This window comes from Halichoerus grypus, chromosome 2 (assembly GCF_964656455.1).
Source record: "Halichoerus grypus chromosome 2, mHalGry1.hap1.1, whole genome shotgun sequence".
Classification (NCBI taxonomy): domain Eukaryota; kingdom Metazoa; phylum Chordata; class Mammalia; order Carnivora; family Phocidae; genus Halichoerus; species Halichoerus grypus.
Window position 1 is genome coordinate 169209020 of NC_135713.1, and position 22551 is coordinate 169231570.

General features: G+C 41.3%; 1 protein-coding gene across 1 annotated transcript in view; it reads right to left on the reverse strand.

Annotated features, from left to right (window-relative positions):
- CRLF3 (cytokine receptor like factor 3) overlaps positions 1–22551 on the reverse strand; it is a 36881-nt gene that overhangs the window by 1804 nt on the left and 12526 nt on the right. The window contains exons 2-7 of the mRNA XM_078068161.1: positions 22138–22345; positions 18309–18396; positions 17658–17835; positions 14410–14632; positions 13581–13713; positions 755–867 (exon numbers count right to left, since the gene is read on the reverse strand). Of these exons, the coding sequence (XP_077924287.1) occupies positions 755–867; positions 13581–13713; positions 14410–14632; positions 17658–17835; positions 18309–18396; positions 22138–22345 (943 nt within the window). The remainder of the gene's footprint in view (positions 1–754; positions 868–13580; positions 13714–14409; positions 14633–17657; positions 17836–18308; positions 18397–22137; positions 22346–22551) is intronic.

A 22551-nucleotide genomic window follows, 5' to 3' on the forward strand; every position in this document is an offset into this window, starting at 1 on the left:
TTGTTCTATCTACTGCTTGACCCATACCACAACATATTAACACATCTTGAGAGGGGATTTTAAAAGTGTGATTACTATAGGGGCGCCTGGGTGGCTCTGTTGGTTAAGCGTCTGCCTTCGGCTCAGGTCATGATCTCTGGGTCCTGGGATCAAGCCCCATGCTGGGATCCTACTCAGAAAGGAGTCTGCTTCTCCCTCTTCCTCTGCCTCTCCCCGCTCCCTTCTCGTTCTCTCTCTCTCAAATAAATAAATAAAATCTTTAAAAAAATAAAATTAAAAATAAAATTTAAAAATATATATAAAAGTGTGATTACTGCAGAGTAAGGGGCCAAAGAACACTAGGGAGATATAAAAAATTAAGTAAACTCTCTCCTCGGTTCACCAACCGATGTTGAATTTAGATGACCTACGCACACGGAATCCAGGGATAGACTGCCTGGTGCAAATCCCAACTCAATCACCTCTAAGCTATGGGAGTTTAAGCCAGTCACTCAACCTCCCTGTGGCTCGGTTTTCATCATCTATAAAATGGGTGTAATACTACTTCCCACCTCAACAAGCTGTTAAAAGGATTAAATGATTTATTATTTGTAAAGGGAATAGAATAATGCCTGGTACATAGTAGCCATACAGATATGTCATAAAGACTTAAACTTTCTCATCTCCTGCTACACATGTGTGATGTTGGGGCAGATTTGTATCTTACTACACTAATTCACATATTTCAAAGAAATAGCAGTTATGTATCTCTTACCGTTTGTACTGATGCACACTGCTTGATCGCGCTGCAGAGAGTCGTATCCATTCTGTTTTTCTGCACACACTCCTATACTGTCTCTTCTGTCTGGCTGTCCCACAGTTTCAACTCTGTAAATGAGGTAGAAAGGTCATTAATCTTTTTTTTTTTTTTAACATGATATCTAACAGTTACTAAGGTTAAAAAGAGCAATCTCATCATAGCTGCTCTTAATAATAGCTAAAAATGATTCTGCACTTCCTAAATTCCAGGCACTGATCTAAAAATTTTATATCTATCAATCATCTCATTGAATTCACCTAACAACCCATAAGGTAGGTGCTATGATTACTGTACCCATTTTATACATGAGAAAAAACAAGATTAAAAAGAGGCTAAATAACCTGACCCTGATCGCCTGGCTGAGTGCTGGACCCATGATAGGAATTCAGGCATTCTGACTGTAGGCTCTATATGAACTATTTACAGCTATGACAATGCATTCCCATTTTATGTTCTGGTTCTAGACACAGAGGAAACTTGTCATACTTGCCATTATAAGAAATGTGACTGTTCCTGCCATCACCTAAAGCTTCAACGTGAGAGTCTATGCAATGGTTTGCTTACTGTTTATCAAGTATTTAAAGCCTTTAAAAATAGACATTATAATCTTTAAAAAAATAGATAATGTAGTTATTAACATATTTTGCTTGGAGAACTTCATATGTGGAAGGTCTTTTTGTGTTTTAGTCTCAAAATACATCATCATGCACTCTAGAAATAGGAAACTTACATATAAAGTCAACCTATATTTCTACCACCAGATGCATCTTTCCCTCCGTTCCAGAAAGCCAGACTTCGAAGGACAGAAAAAGAAAAATTAGTAAGCAACAGAATGTAGCTGTACCAAGTGAAGATGTATTTATACTTGGTATGGCCTCAAAATGTCTTTTGTTACAAAGTGCCAAACAGGCAGGATCAAAATAAATATGTGGGCGGGTTTCTGAAGTCCTTTCACTTCTAAACCAGCAGTATTTTTTTTTTTTAAGATTTTTTATTTATTGATCAGAGAGAGAGAGAGCACAAGCAGGGGGAGCGGCAGAGGGAGAAGCAGGCTCCCGGAGGAGCAGGGAGCCTGATGCGGGACTCGATCCCAGGACCCCGGGATCATGACCTGAGCCAAAGTGAGACAGACGCTTAACCGGCTGAGCCATCCAGGCGCCCCTAAACCAGTGGTCTTAAGAAGTAAGGGGAAGAGGAGAGTGATGTCAGCAAGATGGCAGATTCATAAGCCCCAGTCCTGCTTCTACCACAGAAACACTACTTTAACAATGATATACAGACCAAAATACCTTTATGAGGTTTCCAGAATCCAGTTAAGAAGCTGCAGTACCTCCAGGGAGTACAAGCTGAAAACAGCTGCACTGAAATGGGTGAGAAGAGAAATTTCACTTCCCCAAGTCAGGGCCTCTCCCAAGCTCCACAGATCAGTGCCTGGTAAGAACACCCCGGCTTCGGACTCTTCCCTTGGGACGGGGAAAGAGAGGAGTGGAGCGTGCATCCAACATTCCAACTCTTTGGAAGGTTGCCTGAAGGACTGGTATCTGTTGTGCCTCCTTTACAGCACTGACAGAACAACCATAGTATGGTTGCCTGAATGCTGCTAAGACCAAAGAAATGGGAGGGGTGGCATCCAAGAGCCAGTACAACTGGGTGTGACTGGGAGCAGGTGCATAACTTGAGGCTTCTCTCTCTCAGAGGAAGAGAGAAGAACGGAATGTGCTTCTGCACCAGCTTTTTACAGGGCTGCTCAAGGGAACGGTACCTGTCTCACTTGATGTGGGCACTGATGGGGAGCTGGCAAACTCTGGATGCCTGGTGGCCACTGAGTACAAGAGAGAACAGGGCTATTTGCTGCTGTTAACATCAGAAAACAGGCAGTGCCACAAATAGGCACCAGAGGGAGCAAGAGATTAGGACCTCCTGAAAGACCCACAAAGCTCTCTAGTTGAGAAATTGCACACACAAGCCCAGGGAAGTCTCATCCTCCGAAAAAAGGTTTCAGAGGCTCCCAGCATCTCTAGCTGAGTTCATTTATGAGGGTCTTTTCCTGCACAAAACCAGGTCATAAAAACTGGGAGAGGTGGCTGTTTTCTCATATGTATAGATCCCAACACAAAATTATAACACATTTGGAGAAACAGGAAAACATGGGACAAACAAAAAACTAAAATAGATCTCAAAAAATTACCCTAATGGGGGCACCTGGGTGGCTCAGCTGGTTGAGCGTCCAACTCTTGATTTCAGTTCAGGTCATGATCTCGGGGTCGTGAGATCAAGCCCCACGTTGGGCTCTACACTCACCACAGAGTCTACTGGCGATTCTTCCCTCTCCCTTTCCCAACTCGAGCTCACGTGTGCTCTCTCTCTCAAATAAATAATTAAATCTTTTTAAAAATTATCCTAATGAAATGGAGACATGAATTATCTGACAAACAATTCAAAACAAGCATCATAAAGATGCTCTACAAGGTCAAAAATATAAGACATGAGTAAAAAGAACACCAACAAAGAGACGAAAAAAAAAAAAAACCAACCTAGACAGTATTTTGGAGCTGAAGAATACAATAATAACTGAAAAATTCACAAGAGAAGTGCAACATCACACAATCAAGCAGAAGAAAGAAACATCAAATTAGAAGAGAGGTCATTTGAAATTATCCAACAGCAGGGACAAAAGAAAAAAGAATGAAGAAAGTCTAAGAGACTTATGGAGAAGAGAGAAAGGGGCAGAATGTTCATTTAAGCAAATAATGGCTGAAAACTTCCCAAATATGGAGCAGGGAATGGACATCTAGATTCAAGAAGCCTAATGGACACCAACTAGGATAAACCCAAGAAATCACACTGAAACATATTATAATCAAATTGTCCAAACTCAAAGACCGAGACTTTTTAAAGCAGCACTAGAAAAGTGACTCATCATGTACAAGGAAGTTCACATAAGACTATCAGTGGGGGCATCTGGGTGGTTCAGTCGGTTAAGTGTCAGACTTTTGATTGATTTCAGCTCAGCTCATGATCTCAGGGTCGTAAGATCAAGCCCCGTGTTGGGCTCTGCTCTGCACTCAGTGGGGAGTCTGCTTGTCCCTCTCCCTTCCCCTCTGTCCCTCCCCCTCCTATCTCTCAAATAAATAAATAAATAGCAGTAAAATAGAAAAGGCCCTCAATGCAGTGAGAAAAAAGAAAAAAACTCCTAATCTGAATAAATTACAAAGTAATTCCTAAAAGCATCTTTCACCAAAACAGCATGTAATAAAGATAAGCATGACATAAAAAGTTTACAAAAGTTGCTCTGAACATGGAATGAACCAGGAAACTAAAGCGCTAATAAATGAGACATAGAATTATTTTCATAGTTCACTAAGAAATAGAATGGAGGTTTAAAATCACTGAATTTTTAAGTTGTAAGACAAGTAGTCAGGACAGTATATACTCAGACACTACTGTAGTTGTTCTCTCACATAAAACCAGTTTTTAAGAAACTATATAAAAAAGAAAAATGCTATACAAGATAATTTATGGTAGGGTACAGTGACTTCCTCTAATCCATGTACAACTGAAATACAATTAATAAAAAATTAATTTATGGACAAGTTACTAGAAATACATACACTGCACAGAGTAAAGGAGTAGAACGTCCTGGGTAATAATTTTTCTCAAAGGTAAACTGTTATGAGAGAGAACATGGCCCAAAACAGGAGCAATTTCGATGGCAACAAGAGGGCTAATCTGTTATCCCTATTACTCTGCACTTTGGCTAACTTTGATTATATTTAAGTGACACATCCTCTTTCTTACACAATCTGTAATGTTTTTCTTCGCAGTGAATGCTTGGAGCAAAATTCAAAAATTCAGTTGCTTAGCTAATAAATATATGAAAAATATCCAACTTTATGATAAATATAAGAAATAAAATGAAATTTTTATTTTAGCCTAGCAGCCACAGATTGATTAAAAACAGCAATACTTAATACTGACAAGGATGCAGTGACATCAGTACCCTCACACTGCTGGAAAGATTGCAAAGTGCTTCCAGGAACACAGCCAGTTAGTCTGTGTGTCACTAATAGGAACACTAGCCCAAAGAATAGAGAATGAGCCATATATCAACAAAGAGGTCATGGGACATCTTGACATGTCAGGAATAAGAAAAAGAAGGGCTGCCTTGTCAAGTCATTGGAAAGGAGGATTTCTGAAATATATCTGAAACAGAAATATATTGCTTACTATACAAATCCCAAAACAGCTGTTACCCTCTCTCAAAACAAACCTGATAACTTGAACAGTCCTCGATCTACTACAGAAATTGGAAATCTTCCAACAAAGAAAATTCTAGGATGGCAAATTGATTGGTGAATTCTACCAAATGTTTAAGGAAGAAATAATACTAAATTTACACCAACAGTTCTGGAAACAAAAGAGGAAGAAACATTTCCTGCCTCACTTTGTAAGGCTGGTCAAAACCAAAACCGAAAACATCATAAGAAAAAAGATAAATATCTCTCTCATGAAGAGATATAAAAATCCCCAACAAAATATTAAAAACCAAATTTAGCAATATATATAAAGATAATATATGACAAAGTGGAGGTTCTCTCGGGAATGCAAAGCTGGTTCAATGTTCAAAAATCTATCATTGTAATTCACCATATTAACAGAAGAAAAATAGTTTGATTATGTTAACAGATGTATAAAAATAATGAGACAAAATTAAACATTCACTTATGGATAAAACTCTCAGCAAAGCACAATTAGAAGGGAACTTCCTTTCTTTCTTTCTTTTTAAATTTTATTTATTTGAGAGAGAGAGTGAGTGAGAGTGCACAGTCGGGGGAGGAGCAGAGGGAGAGGGAGAAACAGACTCCCCATTGAGCAGGGAGCCTGATGTGGGACTTGATCCAGGGACTCCAGGATCATGACCTGAGCCGAAGGCAGACGCCCAACCACTGAGCCACCCAAGCGCCCCTAGAAGGGCACTTTCTTAACCTGATAGAAGGTATCTACAAAAAACCTACAGCTAGGGCGCCTGGTTGGCTCAGTCAGTAGAGAATGTGATGTCTGATCTCAGGGTTATAAGTTCGAGCCCCACACTGGGTGCAGAGATTACTTAAAAGTAAAACCCTTAAGAAAATAGAACAAAAAAACCCTACAGCTAGCATCATACTTAATGTGAAAGACTGAATGCTTTCCTGCTAAAATGTGGAATAAGCATGTCAGCTTTCAACACTGTTATTCAGAATCATACTTCTTTAGCCAGTGTAATGAGACAAGAAAAAGAGAAATGACAAAACAATGATGAGAGACATTTTTTTAAAAACTAAATTAAGGGGCGCCTGGGTGGCTCAGTTGGTTAAGCGACTGCCTTCGGCTCAGGTCATGATCCTGGAGTCCCTGGATCGAGTCCCACATCGGGCTCCCTGCTCGGCAGGGAGTCTGCTTCTCCCTCTGACCCTCCCCCCTCTCATGTGCTCTCTCTCTCAAATAAATAAATAAAATCTTTAAAAAAAAAAAAAAAAAAAAAAAAACCTAAATTAAGAAATATACCATATCCACAGATTGGAACAATCAAAATATTAAAATACCAATTATTCCCAAATTGATCTATAGCTTCAAGTCAATCTCAATCAAAATCCCAGTAAAAAAACTTTTCTTAGAAATGGACAAGCTGAGGGCGCCTGGGTGGCTCAGTTGGTTAAGCGACTGCCTTCGGCTCAGGTCATGATCCTGGAGTCCCTGGATCGAGTCCCGCATCAGGCTCCCTGCTCGGCAGGGAGTCTGCTTCTCCCTCTGACCCTCCCCACTCTCATGTGCTCTCTCTCATTCTCTCTCTCTCAAATAAATAAATAAAATCTTTAAAAAAAAAAAAAAAAAAAGAAATGGACAAGCTGAATCTCAAGTTAAATAGAAAGAAAGAGGAACTAGGATAACTAAAACAAAAAGAGAATAAGTTGGAAGAATCCTACTACTTGATATCAAGATTTACTATAAAGCTACAATCAAGATTATAGTTCTGGGAAAGGAGAAACACATAGATCAATGAAACAGAGTCCAGAAACAGATCCCCACAGATATGGTCAATTGATTTTTGACAAAGGTGAAAAGGCAATTCAATGGAGAGAAGACAGTCTTTTCAACAAATAGTGCAGGCCTATTGGACCAGATCCTAACCGAAACCCTATTCAACCCATATTTCACATGTCATACTAAAAGTAAGTCAAGGGGCACCTGGGTGGCTCAGTTGGTTAAGCGGCTGCCTTCAGCTCAGGTCATGATCCCAGGGTCCTGGGATCGAGCCCCACATCGGGCTCTCTGCTTGGCGGGAAGCCTGCTTCTCCCTCTCCCACTCCCCCTGCTTATGTTCTTTCTCTAGCTGTCTGTCTCCCTCTGTCAGTTAAATAAATAAATAAAATCTTTAAAAAAATAAATAAATAAAATAAAAGTAACTCAAAATGGCTTATAGATCTGAATGTAAAATTTAAAAACATAAAGCATCTAGAAGAAAACATAGGAAAAAATCTCGTGACCCTGCATTAGGGCAAAGATTTCTCAGATACAACACCAAAAGCACTGGATGAATGGATAAATTGTATTTCGTCAAAATTAACAACTCTACTCTACAAAAAACATTGCTAAGAAAATGAAAAGACAAGCCTCAGACTGGTAAAAAAACAAAACAAAACAAAACACTTTCAAAACACATACTTAACAACAGACTTATATTAATCAAATTTCAATAATAAAAAATTGCTTTAAATAGGCAATAGATTTGAAAAGACACTTCACCAACGAAGACATACAAATGGCCCATAAGTGAGCACAGGAAAAGATACTATCTTTGGCTATTAAAAAGAAAATTAAAACCACGATAAGGTACAATTACATGTATATAGAATAGCTGAAATTAAAAGCAAAAACAAGGGGCGCCTGGGTGGCTCAGTCGTTAAGCGTCTGCCTTCGGCTCAGGTCATGATCCCAGGGCCCTGGGATCGAGCCCCACATCGGGCTCCCTGCTCAGCGGGAAGCCTGCTTCTCCCTCTCCCACTCCCCCTGCTTGTGTTCCCTCTCTCACTGTGTCTCTCTCTGTCAAATAAATAAATAAAATCTTTTTAAAAAAAAAGCAAAAACAAGGGGGCCTGGCTGGCTCATGAGTTCAAGCCCTGCGTTGGGTGCAAAGACTACTTATAAAAATAAAATAAAATATATTTTTAAAAAAGTGAAAACTAAACAACTGACAATACTAGATGTGAGCAGGGATGAAGAACAACTGAAAATCTCATACATGCTGGGGGGAATGTAAAATGGCACAGTCACTCTGGAACACAGTTTGACAGTTCCTTAGATAAACAAACACAGTATGACCCAGAAATCACAATCCTAGATATTCATTTAATCTAAATGTTTTCATCTAAAAACTCTCAAATTAATATCTCCAGCCTGGCTCTCTCCACTGAACTCCAGATTTGTGTATCCAACTGTCTACTCCACATCTTCATTTGTAGGTCTAACAAGGGACTCAAATTTAATTTGTGAATGAACAAACTGATTATTCACCCAGAAATATGCTCCTCCTACAGTCTTATAGACCTCAGTAAATGACAATTCTGTCCCAACTGTTACTTACACCAAAAACCCTGCAGTCACACTTGACTCACTTACCACAGACAATCCACCAGTAAATCCTGTCAGTCCTTCCTTTAAAATATATCCAGATTCAGGGACGCCTGGATGGCTCAGTTGGTTAAGCATCTGCCTTCGGCTCAGGTCATGATCCCAGAGTCCTGGGATCAAGCCCCGCACTGGGCTCCCTGCTCAGCAGGGAGTCTACTTCTCCCTCTACCCCCCTCTCATGCTCTCTCTCTCTCAAATAAAATCTTTAAAAAAAAATAGAAGTAACTTTTCCTTCCTCCGTATTGCAGAGCATCTGGATGTTTCTTTTTTTTTTAAGATTTCATTTATTCACTTATTTGTGAGAGAGAGAGAGAGAGAGAACATGTGAGTAGGGGAAGGAACAGAGGGAGAGGGACAAGCAGATTCTACGCTGAGCTCCGAGCCTGACTCGGGGCTCAATCTCATGACCCTGAGATCATGACCTGAGCTGAAATCAGCAGTCAATCCACTGAGCCACCCAGGCACTGCCCCTGGATCTTTCTTATACTAATTTATAAATGTCCTACTCTATATTGAGTCAAAGATTCTGTTTTTGTTTTTTTTTTTCTTTTTCTTAAACTTCACATTCCTGGCAATACCAAATACTATAGATACCATCTGAACGGAGTAAAGGTTGAATGAAATGATTAGCGTAATGAGACTGGAGTTGATCAGATCTGTCCTTACATTTAAAAATAAGTAGTTTAAGACAGATAGAGTATGGATGGGAAAAAGGCCTAAGAAACATTCCTTAGATTATTTGGAAGAACTGTTATATGTGACCACTTCAAAGCAGATACACCTTCATGATACCATGGAACCCCCCATCCACAGACAAACTAAAAGCTAGGGTATAGAATCTGAAAGGAGATCTACTTAGGAAACCAGCTGTCTTACCTCACCCAAGTCTATATAATCAAGAGTCTGTGGGGAAAACTCTGCTGTCTGGCATTCCCATGTCTGTCACAAGAGCCAAACTCTAACCTAAAGGACTAATATCCTATTTCTAGAGGGGACCACTTTGGCAAAAAGTAAAACCCAGCAAAGCTGGATTCTCCCCAGGACAATGCATTCTGTCTTAATATAAGGAGAAACCAACAAGATTTCAAAGACCCTAAGTTAACTTTTTTTTTTAAGTTTATTTATTGATGTAATCTCTATACCCAATGTGGGGCTCGAACTCATGATCCTGGGATCAAGAGTTGCATGCTCCTTTGACTGAGCCAGACAGGTACCCCAAAACAAATTAACTTCTTAATCCTAGTAGGGACTATGCCCTATTCCTAATCTTCCCAGGAATGATTAATTAGTAAGATTTTTTTTTTTTAATATGAGGAGCTAACAGAATTGAAGATATACCTGGTAATGACAGAGACCAGTCTTATACAGAAAAAGAAAGATCTCCTCAAGCTTAAACGTATTCAGAAAAGGTCATGCTAACACTTAACCAAAGGTGAGCATTAAACCAAGTGACCCCTTTCTAACAGCTATCAATCATAGCATTTCTAAAATAAAGCCCCCCAATTCTTTGACACTTCTGCCATCAAAAAGTGGGGTCTATGTCCCTTCTCTGGGATCTAGGCTCTGAATGAAGGGTAAAATGTGGTAGAAGTGATATTATGTCATTTTCTAGGCCCAGGCCTTAAAAAACTGGCGGCTTCTGCAGCTTCCACTTCCTATCTCTTCGGATGCTCAATCTTGGAACCCAGCCACCATGCTGTGAGGAAGCCCAAGCAGCCCAGAGATGCCTACACCGAGAGACACCCAGAACCAGAATCCATTTGCCAGCCATGTGAGTGGGCCATCTTGAAAGTAGATCCACTCCAGCTACTAACACAGAATAAGAGATGAGCTGTCCTTGCCAAGCTCTGCAAACTACAGTTTCCTTTTTTTTTTTCTTAAAGATTTTATTTATTTATTTGACAGAGAGAGACAGGGAGAGTGGGAACACAAGCAGGGGGAGTGGGAGAGGGAGAAGCAGGCTTCCCACGGAGCAGGGAGCCTGATGCGGGGCTCGATCCCAGGACCCTGGGATCATGACCTGAGCCGAAGGCAGACGCTTAACGACTGAGCCACCCAGGCGCCCCAAATTGCAGTTTCTTGAGCAAAATAAATGACTATTGTTTTAAGCATCTAAGTTTTGGGGTGGTTTGTTACACAGCAATCAATAACTGTTTAACTGTGTGGCGCCTGGGTGGCTCAGTCGTTAAGCATCTGCCTTCGGCTCAGGTCATGATCCCGGGGTCCTGGGATCGAGCCCCGCATCGGGCGCCCTGCTCGGCAGGGAGCCTGCTTCTCCCTCTCCCACTCCCCCCTCCTTGTGTTCCCTCTCTCGCTGTGTCTCTGTCAAATAAATAAATAAAATCTTAAAAAAAAAAACAAACTGTTTAACTATAACATTAATTTTTTATGTTCTTTTAAAGAAAAAGTTTATTAATAAAAAATAGCCTATTGGCCTTTGATTTACCACCTCAGGTGACCTGTGGGAGGCAGGCAGCACAGGGTTAAGAGCACAGACTTTCAGGGCTAGACTGGCAGGATTCGAATACTGGCAAGTCCCATGGTCCCTATGCTTCTTTTTCTTCCTATGTAAAAGGAAGACAATAACCTCCTAGGCTATGAGGATTAAAGCAGGCTGTTTGAAAGGATGCTGTTTTAAAGAAAGGAGGTGGTAGAGAAGAGAAAGTAAAAGTATGGTTTTAAAAAAAAATGGTAAGATCAGCAAATCTTGGAAGCAAGGAAAGGGAAAGTAGGAATGTTCAGACAGAAAATCAAGGAGAGGCCTAGCAGGAGGGGGTTGCTTAGCAGACCTGGCTACCAAATGAGAGTGGGCTCTAGAGACTGATAGAGCCTGCCAGTAACAGGTTACTTGGTTTCTACAGCTCTACCCATTCCAGCAACTTCAGCAGGAATAGACTCACTGCCTTCAGAAGCATAATCTTCTTTCTAACTGTGAGGCCTTCAGACACCCCAAAAAACTGAATGAAGTTTACATGTACTCAAGTAGCCCCATCTGCTCCCTCCCCCATACAGGCCGCCCCCCGCCCCCCAATCTTCTGAACTCATTGCTGACGCCTGCAATTCCTTCCAACAGGGACAGAAGACGTTTTCATTCCACGTTCAGAAGAAAAATGACAAAAATGCAAAGGTCTGGCTACAATAACAGTGAGTCGAACGAAGTTTCTGTTAATCACCCCGCCAAGTGGGGCCCGGCCAGACATCTCTGGGAAAAGAGGAAGAACTAAAGGTTTACTGAGGCCTACTAAATGTCATGCCACGGTCCACGGATAGTAAGTGGATTTACATCAATTTGGGTAATTTCCAATGTCTTAAATATTTATTGAATAACAGAAAAAAACAAACCTAAGTATGCCATCCATCAGACCTTCCCATGTTCACAGAGGAAGGATTTAAAAGCAGGAGAGCATCAGGCCATCACCAGCGGGGGGGAAGGTCATAGAGGAGGGAAAAGGAAAAGAGCTAAGGATACTGATGTAGAGAAACTGTAGATTCCAACACCAACCAGAATCACATTTACTCTCCCATGAAGAAGACAAAATGAAAAGATATAGACTAGCTTTGCCATTTACCAGTTATGTGACTTTGGGTAAGTGACTTAACTTCTGTGCGCCTCAGTATCCTCATCCCTAAAATGGGTTATTTCATTGGGCTACTGTAAGAATCAAATGAGTTGATATAAGTAAAGTGCTTAAAACAGTACCTCATGCGTGGTAAATGCTATTTAATTATTAACTGCAATTATTATTACTATGATTACTATTCTTATTGTCTGAGACATCTGACCTGAATGTATCAACTCAGGAAGCCCTACCATCACACGGGAGCACACTGTTCTCAGGAGACTCACTAATGGCAGTATATAAACAAAGGACATAAGCAGAAAAAGCGTTTGTCAGCATACAAAACTCAAGAATTCCCCTTTGGGGAATAACTAAGTGGACTTCAGGTACTAGACTCTCTATTTCTCCCTCTCTTTGTTGGTGTTTTTCTGGTCATTGAGTCATTCTTCATAACATAAGGGGTGAGAGGAGATGTCAAAAATGAGACAAAGTGTAAACTAGTGCATTCTGAGAACTGTTGACAGTTCAAATGACTTGGCTGGTGGAGAACACGGCCACATTAGCTTACATAAAGCTTTCAGTTACTCTCCATGTTTCATATGACAAGGGACTGAGATGAGAACAACAACAGGAACTTGGAGCAAGCATTCACCATAAAACCTCATGATCTCAAGACCTAAAAATTAGAGGACAGTTTGCTTCCCTGATTTTCCACATCAAAACTGGGCTTTGTGGGTGCCTGAGTACTCAGTAGGGTAAGCATCTGCCTTCAGCTCAGGTCATGATCTCGGGGTCCTGGGATCGAGTCCCACATCAGGCTCCCTGCTCAGTGGGGAGTCTGTTTCTCCCTCTCATTCTCCCTCTGTGCTCTTCCTCTCTCTCTCAAATAAATAAAATCTTTAAAACAACACAAAACAGAAAAAACAAAACTGGGCTTTGCTTTCTAGGAAGAGCTATTCAGAAATAGGACCATCTCAGAACATGAAAACAAGGAAATTATTCTAATACAAGAAGAAATGGATAAAGAAATAGAAAACTGATTGGTGGTAGGAGCGCTTGCTTTCAGTTTTATTTTACAGACGATTACATACATATACATATGTATGTAATATTTTATAGAGAATTATATACATTATGTATGTAATTCTCAGTACGTTTACACTGACAGGTTGTCTCTCACAGACACCTGCTCATATTGATTCACAAAGGAAAAAAATTCTTGGCCTCTGATTTTTTATGACTGACTTCTGAGAGGTAGTCTACTTACCTCTATCTCCCAAGAAGAAAAGAGACATAAACATAATAAGTACGTGCTATGTATCAGGCATAAGCAAGACATCTTATATACTTTATCTCAGTTCATTTTCATAATAGCTCTATGAACACATCTGAGAAAACCAAAGCAAAGAGAAATGAGGAACTCTCCCCAAAGTAACACTGCCTATAAATGATGAAATAAACTCAGGTCTACTTTGAATCCAAAGCTCATATGTGTTCTATGCATGTCACTTTACTGCCTAAGCCATGACAAACATACTGTAAGATCTACTTGCCTGAATGTCAATGTCTGCCCACAGAAGTAAGTTGGAGCGCTGGAGTAGAGCACACCCGAGGACTCAGAATCATTCCGGAGGGCTATATTTCTTCGACTACTCAGGCTGTACCCCTCAAAGCCAGCTGTCCACTCTTTTTAGGAAGCAAAGATATCGAAAATTATTAAAACCTTTTGAGGTATATGTTCAACACAGATACATTAAATAAAACTTGGAAGCAGAAGAGGCTACTCTTAGGGGTCACGGACAAGTCCCATAAAAGAAGAGATTCAGTGACAGGGTATCCTGGTTAATCCTAAAAATCACAAAAAATGTGTTAGTCTATTCCTGCATAATTCTGGCAGGAATAGATGGAAGATCAATGAGTATTATCTCCTGTCTAATGAAATCAGGGTAAAGCATAATTGTTTGAGCTTATTCCAACCTGATTAACAACTAATTAACAAATGAGTCTGAATATTTTAAAATAATAATACAGGACAGACCAAATTCAAATCATAAGACCTCCATCCAGAAAGTAATTGAAGGTTTGGAAAATCAGTACCCATTTTTTTTTTTTTTTAAATCAGTATCCTGTTGCAACACTTAAAATCTTTGGATTTAGAGGATGCTAACAATCCTGCCTGGCACTATTTTTGGACTCGAGATAAGAACCGATGAAAATGTCTCAAGATTCACGTGAAGTAATTTGAACAGAACATGTTTCATGTTGTTCTCACCGACGCAGGTTTTACCGAGAGAAAACCCGGCTGTCAGTGTGCGACCTTGAGCGCAGGCACCAGCGTCCCAAGACATCGTTAGGCTTCGGAGTGAGAAAGCAACAGCATACCATGAGGCACCAACGTGGAGTGACCCATTTGGGGGACGCTCCAAGGACTCCACTCCTGTCGGCCATCTCCTCGGGCGCACACTCTGAACTGATAATCAACGTTGGGGTCTATGTGCAACACTATGAACTCAGTTTCAGAGCCTACGTATACGTCCTCAAAATGATTTGAAGTGCATTTGCGGAACTGGAGCCTGTAATCCTGGGCTGTAAAGTCATCATCCACCTAAGGAGAAAGGCTTTGTGTTAGATAAAAATCAGGGAACAACTCCCCTGCTTGTGTTCCCTCTCTTGCTGTCTCTCTCTCTCTATCAAAAAATAAAATCTTTAAAAAAAAAAATCAGGGAACAGTTTCTCTCAACATCATGGTTTAAGAATTCTGGGGCCGAGCACAGAAGCCCACGTGCTGAATTTGGACTACTCTCAGGAAGGTCATAGGAAATATGTCAACATTACTGCCCTTTTCTTTATTGAACCATGTGTTATATACCTCCCAGTCTGATTTGCAGAACTTGGCTTCCTTTGAAGAAATGGCATGTTCTCTTTTTCTTTCTTTTTTTTTAAAGATTTATTTATTCATTCTAAAAGAGAGGAGCAAGCACAAGCAGGGAGGGGCGGAGGACGAGGGACAGAGAGAAAATCCCCAAAAAGAGTCCCCACTGAGTGTGGAGCCTGATGCAGGGCTCGACCCCAGGACCCTGAGATCACAACCTAAGCCAAAATCAAGAGCTGGCCACTTAACCGACTGAGCCACCCTAGCACTCCGAAATGGCATGTTTTCTATACCATAATGCCGAAGATAAAATATTGGACACTCAAAGATAAGAATCCCACAACTGGGGTGCCTGGGTGGCTCAGTTGTTAAGCGTCTGCCTTCAGCTCAGGTCATGATCCCAGGGTCCTAGGATCGAGCCCCGCATCGGGCTCCCTGCTCAGCAGAAAGCCTGCTTCTCCCTCTCCCGCTCCCCTGCTTGTGTTCCCTCTCTCGCTGTCTCTCTGTCAAATAAATAAATAAAATCTTTAAAAAACAAAAAAAAGAATCCCACAACTACATCATTCACAAAACCAAGATAACTAATATCCAGAATATATATAGGACTCCTTTAAAACTTAATAGGGGAGAAACCACCCAATAAGAGAATGAACAAAAGGCACAAATAAGCATGGAATTAGAAATATACGTAACCAAAAATACATAAAAGTATTTAACCAAATTTGTAATATGGACAATGCAATCTGAAACCAGAATGAGATACCATACTGGCAAAAATGTAAAGTGTGACAATACCAAGTTTTGGTCAGGATGCAGAGTGCCGGGAGCACTGCTGGTAGAAGGAAACACTGGTACAATCACATTGAAAATAATTTGGTGGGCGCCTGGGTGGCTCAGATGGTTAAGCGTCTGCCTTCAGCTCAGGTCATGATCCCAGGGTCCTGGGATCGAGTCCCACATCGGGCTCCCGGCTCAGCGGGGAGCCTGCTTCTCCCTCTGACCCTCTCCCCTCTCATGCTGTTTCTCTCTCGCTCACTCTCTAAAAAATAAATAAATAAAATCTTAAAAAAAAAAAAAATAAGAAAATAATTTGGTATTTCTTTCCTTTTTTTTTTAGAGTGGAGAATTTTTTTTTTTTTAAGATTTTATTTATTTATTTGACAGAGAGAGACACAGCAAGAGAGGGAACACAAGCAGGGAGAGTGGGAGAGGGAGAAGCAGGCTTTCCGCTGAGCAGGGAACCTGATGCGGGGCTCGATCCCAGGACTCTGGGATCACGACCTGAGCCAAAGGCAGATGCTTAATGACTGAGCCACCCAGGCGCCCCCGAAATTTGGTATTTCTAGTAGAGTATAGATCCAGTTCTCTAGGTCCTCATAATTTTACTGGATATATACTTGAGGAAAAATTCTTACACATGTACACAAGGGAACATGAATACTAATGTTTATAGCAAAAAAAAATGGAAACTCTAGATCCATTGACAGGGAAAAGAATAAAAATGGAATAAGAGTCTTTGTTTTAAACCAACAAAAAAATCTCTATTTTTTTCTTCTATAACAAGGCCTCAGCAAAAAAATCCATTTAAGGGGTGCCTGGGTGGCTCAGTTGGTTAAGCTTCCGACTCTTGGTTTCGGCTCACGTCTGATCTCAAGGTGGTGAGATCCAGCCCCATGTTGGGCTCCAGGCTTGGCAGGGAGTCTGCTTGAGTTTCTCTCTCCCTCTCCTTCTGCTCCTCTCCCCTTTTCTCTCTCTCAAGGAAATAAATAAATCTTTAAAAAGAAATCCATTTAGGGGCAGCTGGGTGGCTCAGTTGGTTAAATGTCCGCCTTAGGCTCAGGTCATGATCTCAGGGTCCTGGGATTGAGTCCTGTGTCGGGCTCTCTGCTCAGTGGGGAGTGCTTGTCCTTCTCCCTCTGCCCCTCTCCCTGCTCATGCTCTCTCTCAAATAAATAAATACAATCTTTAAAAAAAAATCCATTTAAGAAAAATCAATCATTTCCAGAAGCTGAGCACCCATTCTGAATGACGTATTTGTCAACAGCCAAGACACTTATGATTCATTTGGACATGGTTTCTATCTACAATATGGTAACTCATATACATAACATGATTTAATACAGAAAATTCCCAGCAATGCTGAGAATGTGATGAAACCACATTTTAGGATTTTTTTTTTTTAAAGATTTTATTTATTTATTTGAGAGAGAAAGTGAGAGAGTGAGAGAGAGAGAGCACAAACAGGTGGAGGAGCAGAGGGAGAGGGAGAAGCAGGCTCCCCACTGAGCAGGGAGCCCCATGCAGGGCTCCATCCCAGGACCCTGGGATCATGACCTGAGCCGAAGACAGACGCTCAACTGACTGAGCCAGCCACGCGTCCCTAGGATTTTACTTCAGAAGCCATTAGTTGTGTGGAACAGAAAATATCAGGCACCCAATATTCGCTATCATCTTTTGGCTTTTGTAATCAACAGAAATGGGAGAGATCTTCAACTTACTAAGGGTTAAGTTTGGGAAATCTGTGATGGAAAACACTGCTGTGATACAGAGATTCTTAAAGGTACCTTCACAACTATTTACCTCAAACTGGAAGAGCTACCTGCTTTCAAGTTCCCTGTGACTTTAATTGTAAAGCAAAAGGGACTTTTGTTTGTGAAGAGAAGAAAACGTTCAAAGGTAGTTAATAAAAAAACCTAAAAGACCCTCAGACCTCAAATCCATAACGTTGAAGCCACATCTACAAGTCTTAATTACACACCTTACACCATCGAACAATGATGCCTCCCGGTTTCTCTATTAGCTCTTCGATCTGTACTGGTGGGCGAGATGCTACCGTTCCATGCTTGAAAATGTGGTCTTTCACTATGTTCAGAACTGAATCATCCAACTGAGCAGACAAACAAGGCACATCAACCAGTAAAGGCACTTCTGGTAAGCTGAGGAAACAAAGCTTATGTGTTTATGAGGCTCTTAACTGAGGATTAAAAATATGAATCATAGTTTAGATCAGTCACATGCGACATAAAGATGCTGAAGCCCTCAGGAAATAATGCTAATGGCAGTAGGGGCTTTGGAAGACAGATTCTCTTCCCAAATAAATATAAGCAAGAAAAGAGAAAATTGGTAGGATCACCACTGTCAAGTTTATACCAAAAAATCAGTTTCAGTATGCTCAGAATTTCTAAAATTTAGTAATTCTCTTACACATTAGAATTGAAGAAAATCTACAGTAATACTATGCCAAAAATTACAATCACTACTGTTTCATACCACTAATACTGGTATTGGGCAGTGAACCTTGAAATATATATTCTCTATCTCATTTACTCAGAATCTTTAATAAGGGGGGGAAAAAAAGCAGGCAGTTTAAATGCATAAAACTAAGCCTGAATGGCACCAACTCCTTTACCTGTCCAACTGAATGTGTGAGGCCTTTTTGGTAAAGTTCCACAGTTTTTCATTCTGTTCTCCTACACCACCAAGAATGGCAATCTCCCCTACAATCAAGAATGAGAGAATAAATACAGCAAAAAATGGTCACATTATAAAGTAATCACTATAGCCCATGTCTAGGTGGGTCTCTGGTTTTCTTGCAAATAATTCTTAAGTGATTCCACAGTCAGGTTCCCAAAAAGTAAAAGTAGAAACCATTTTAGAAGTGACTCTAAGGTGAAGCTCACAAAGAAAAGGGGTACATAATGGTAACATTTTACCAGAGATGGAAGATTCTGCTCTACACAAAGAAATCTGGTTTGTCGACCAGTTTTATACAAAAGAGAAGGTCCAGGTCCTTTTTTCCATCGCTCCTACAGAATCTTCATTTACAGAACTCCAACAGGAGTTACCCTGATAGAAAAATAGGGCACGGGGTCTTTTTTTTTTTTTTAATTTCTTTGAGAGAGACAGAAAATAGGAGGGAGGGGGAGAGGGAGAGGCAGACTCCCCGCTGAGCAGGGAGCCCGATGCAGGGCTCGACCCCAGGACCCGGGGATCATGACCTGAGCCTAAGGCAGACACTTAACTGACTGAGCCACCCAGGCGCCCCATGGGCAAGGGGTCTTATAAAGTCAAATGATACAGCTGTTTTCCTAAAAGAATATCACATATTAGAAATTATTCCACAGAAAAATAAAAAGGAAAAGCTATCTAAAGACATTAAAAAAAATGACCAACTTCTATGTCCTTCCACAGCCCCAAAGAAACACTACCAGAACTCTTTTCCATCTGAATGTGCCGTGGAGTGACTTAAGTTTTTTGGGACCACATGACATGACATTCTCCATCACCAAAAGGAAAACAGGGCATATTGAACACTGCCTCAAAGTCCTCAAAATTCCATAAATAAGTTTTTATCCCTTGGGAGGGAGGAAAGAGACTGAAATTCAAAATATTTCTGAAGTATATGGGGCGCCTGGGTGGCTCAGTCGTTAAGCGTCTGCCTTCGGCTCAGGTCATGATCCCGGGGTCCTGGGATCGAGTCCCGCATCGGGCTCCCTGCTCAGCGGGGAGTCTGCTTCTTCTCCCACTCCCCCTGCTTGTGTTCCCTCTCTCACTGTGTCTCTCTCTGTCAAATAAATAAATAAAAATCTTTAAAAAAAAAAAAAAAAAATATTTCTGAAGTATAAAAACATTTAAGCATCAGATGCTGTAACAAACAAGTTTGTGCCTCAAAGGATTTATTTTCTAAAATAAAAACATTTCTCAGTCCTCAGGGTGATGGGTGTACACTTCTGCCCTGTGAACTGCTTCTGGGTTTGTTTCCAAATGCAAAGTCTCCCGGGAAAGACACTCTGTGGCCCCACTAAAAAGAATTCTCTCGAAGGCACTGTTATGGTTAGTGGCAAATAAGCAGTTCTCACTGAAGATGAGACAAAATGTCATTAGCATGTAAAGATTAACAGCAGTGCCACATTCTAAATGGGACTAAAAGGGGATGAATTTCCAGTCAGAGTACAGCCTTGTGAGCCATGCACCCTCTTCACCCCATGCCACCATCAGCACTCAGTGCGGGATGGGCGGTATTCAGTCTCTGGCTCCTTTTTCCTCAGTCGTCCTTCCAATGCTGGCAGCCCTGCCACCCTCTCTTCTCATATTATACACCAGCTTTGGAAGATTTACTTACTCCCATGGGGCCAGACTTGATGTACACACCATCAATTGCCATCTTGCCATACTGATCTCTCTCCTAAGCCACATGCCACATGCCCAACTACCTTCTGGGCATGTGCAGCACCTCAAACTCAAAAGCCCCAAACTGAATGCCTTATTACCCACTGAAGCCCACCCTTCTCGTTTATTTCCTATGTCTGTAAACAGCACAATTCAACCTGGTCATCCAAAATCTGGCTGGTTTTGGTCATCCTAAATCCTTCCCTTTATTCTCCAACCTATCTCCAGGCAATCACCAATAATCAACACTCACTGATAGGTAAAATCGTCAATAATTTTCTCTCTGAAAAGTCTTTTTTTTTTTTTTAAAGATTTATTTATTTATTTATTTGACAGAGAGAGAGACAGCGAGAGAGGGAACACAAGCAAGGGGAGTGGGAGTGGGAGAAGCAGGCTTCCCGCAGAGCAGGGAGCCTGATGCAGGGCTCGATCCCAGGACCCTGAGATCATGACCTAGCCAAAGGCAGACGCTTAACGACTGAGCCACCCAGGCGCCCCTCTCTGAAAAGTCTTAAAATCAGCTCCACTTCATCTCCACCACGATGAAGCTCACTGCCTTCATCATTTCCTGTCTGGATTAGTGCTACATCTTCCCAATTGGCCTCTCTGACTTCCAGTACTAGGACCTCTACTACAGTCTCCAAACTGTGGGCAGCATCATTTTTTTAATTTTTATTTTTTTAAAAGATTTTATTTATTTATTTGACAAAGAGAGACACAGCGAGAGAAGGAACACAAGCAGGGGGAGTGGGAGAGGGAGAAGCAGGCTTCCTGCTGAGCGGGGAGCCCAACGCGGGGCTCGATCCCAGGACCCTGGGATCATGACCTGAGCCGAAGGTAGACGCCCAACGACTGAGCCACCCAGGCGCCCCTCTCTGAAAAGTCTTAAAATCAGCTCCACTTCATCTCCACCACGATGAAGCTCACTGCCTTCATCATTTCCTGTCTGGATTAGTGCTACATCTTCCCAATTGGCCTCTCTGACCTCCAGTATTAGGACCTCTACTACAGTCTCCAAACTGTGGGCAGCATCATTTTTTTAATTTTTAATTTTTATTTTTTTTAAAGATTTTATTTATTTATCTGACAGAGACAGACACAGCGAGAGAAGGAACACAAGCAGGGGGAGTGGGAGAGGGAGAAGCAGGCTTGCCGCTGAGCAGGGAGCCCGATATGGGGCTTGATCCCAGGATCCTGGGATCATGACCTGAGCCGAAGGCAGATGCTTAATGACTGAGCCACCCAGGCGCCCCAGCATCATTTTTTTAAAAATGCAAATCCGATTGTGTAACTCCACTGCCTAAAATACTTCAATAGACCCCTGATATGCCATTCACTTCACTCATGATGTTACTTCTGCTTCCAATCGTGCTGTTACCTCTTTTCTTCCTTTGTCCGCTTAATGAATTCTTTCGAGCCTCTGTGGAACTCCTCCCACAGAAAGCTATCCTACACTCTCCCACAGCTAAGCGCTTTCCCTTCTCTGTAAGTCTTAGATCTCTCTCGGCACATACACCTCTCTGCGCTGTGAACCCCAAAGGGCAGAACCGTTACCTTTTGATTTAATGTACTTGAAAAAGATCTATGTGAAAGGAGGAAGGTGGACGTGAAGACAGGAAGATAGCAAGGCAAGATCTGGAAATGCTTTAAGCACAGTAATTGGCTGCACATAGGTATATAATCACTATGATTTCAGGAGTAAACACCAATCATAATTTTTAACCTTCTAAAACTAACAATGGAATTAAATTCCATGAACACTCTGAAAAATATCTGAACAGACTCAAAAGGACTTTAAAGTCACAGTGTTAACAGTAAATAAGATACTATCATAAAATCATTTAAGAAAAACCATTTACGCCTCGTTTTGTAAATGATTATAATTAACACTTCAACTGCACTCACCCTGGGATACCTCACTGTGTATCTGTCATCCTATATTACAAACTATCCTGAAGTAGGAACATTCTAAGTGCCCCACAGATGGCAAGAAGCCTGCTGGCACCCTGAGAAATCAGCAAAGGGCCAATCTGAATGTGCCCCACTTCACAGGCCCCCTGGACTCCCACCTTCTTGGACTAAGTCCTCTGCAGTATTAACTCCATGCTCTATGAGCTTCTGGCAGTCATCTAGAGGTTTAATGGTTTCCTGTTCAATCGTGTCCACCTCTTGCAAAAGGGTCACCAATCGCTCATCCAGGAGCTTCCCAAGGGTTCCCTTTAAATCATTAAAATGCTGTTTGAGGACATCTCTTGTCTGTGATGCACTCTCTTTGATCTGAAAAGGAAGAACATAAAAACACAGAATCAGAATCTCTAGAAAAGGCTAATCCACAGGCATGACTCCTAATCCCAAGGCACTACACAATGGTCATCTTCCATTTGTTGACAAATCGAATGTGATTCATTTGCACAAACCTGCAGAAATGCATAGTACTGGCCTTCAGGGAAGACAGAATGGGCTCAAACCGTGGTTCCACCATT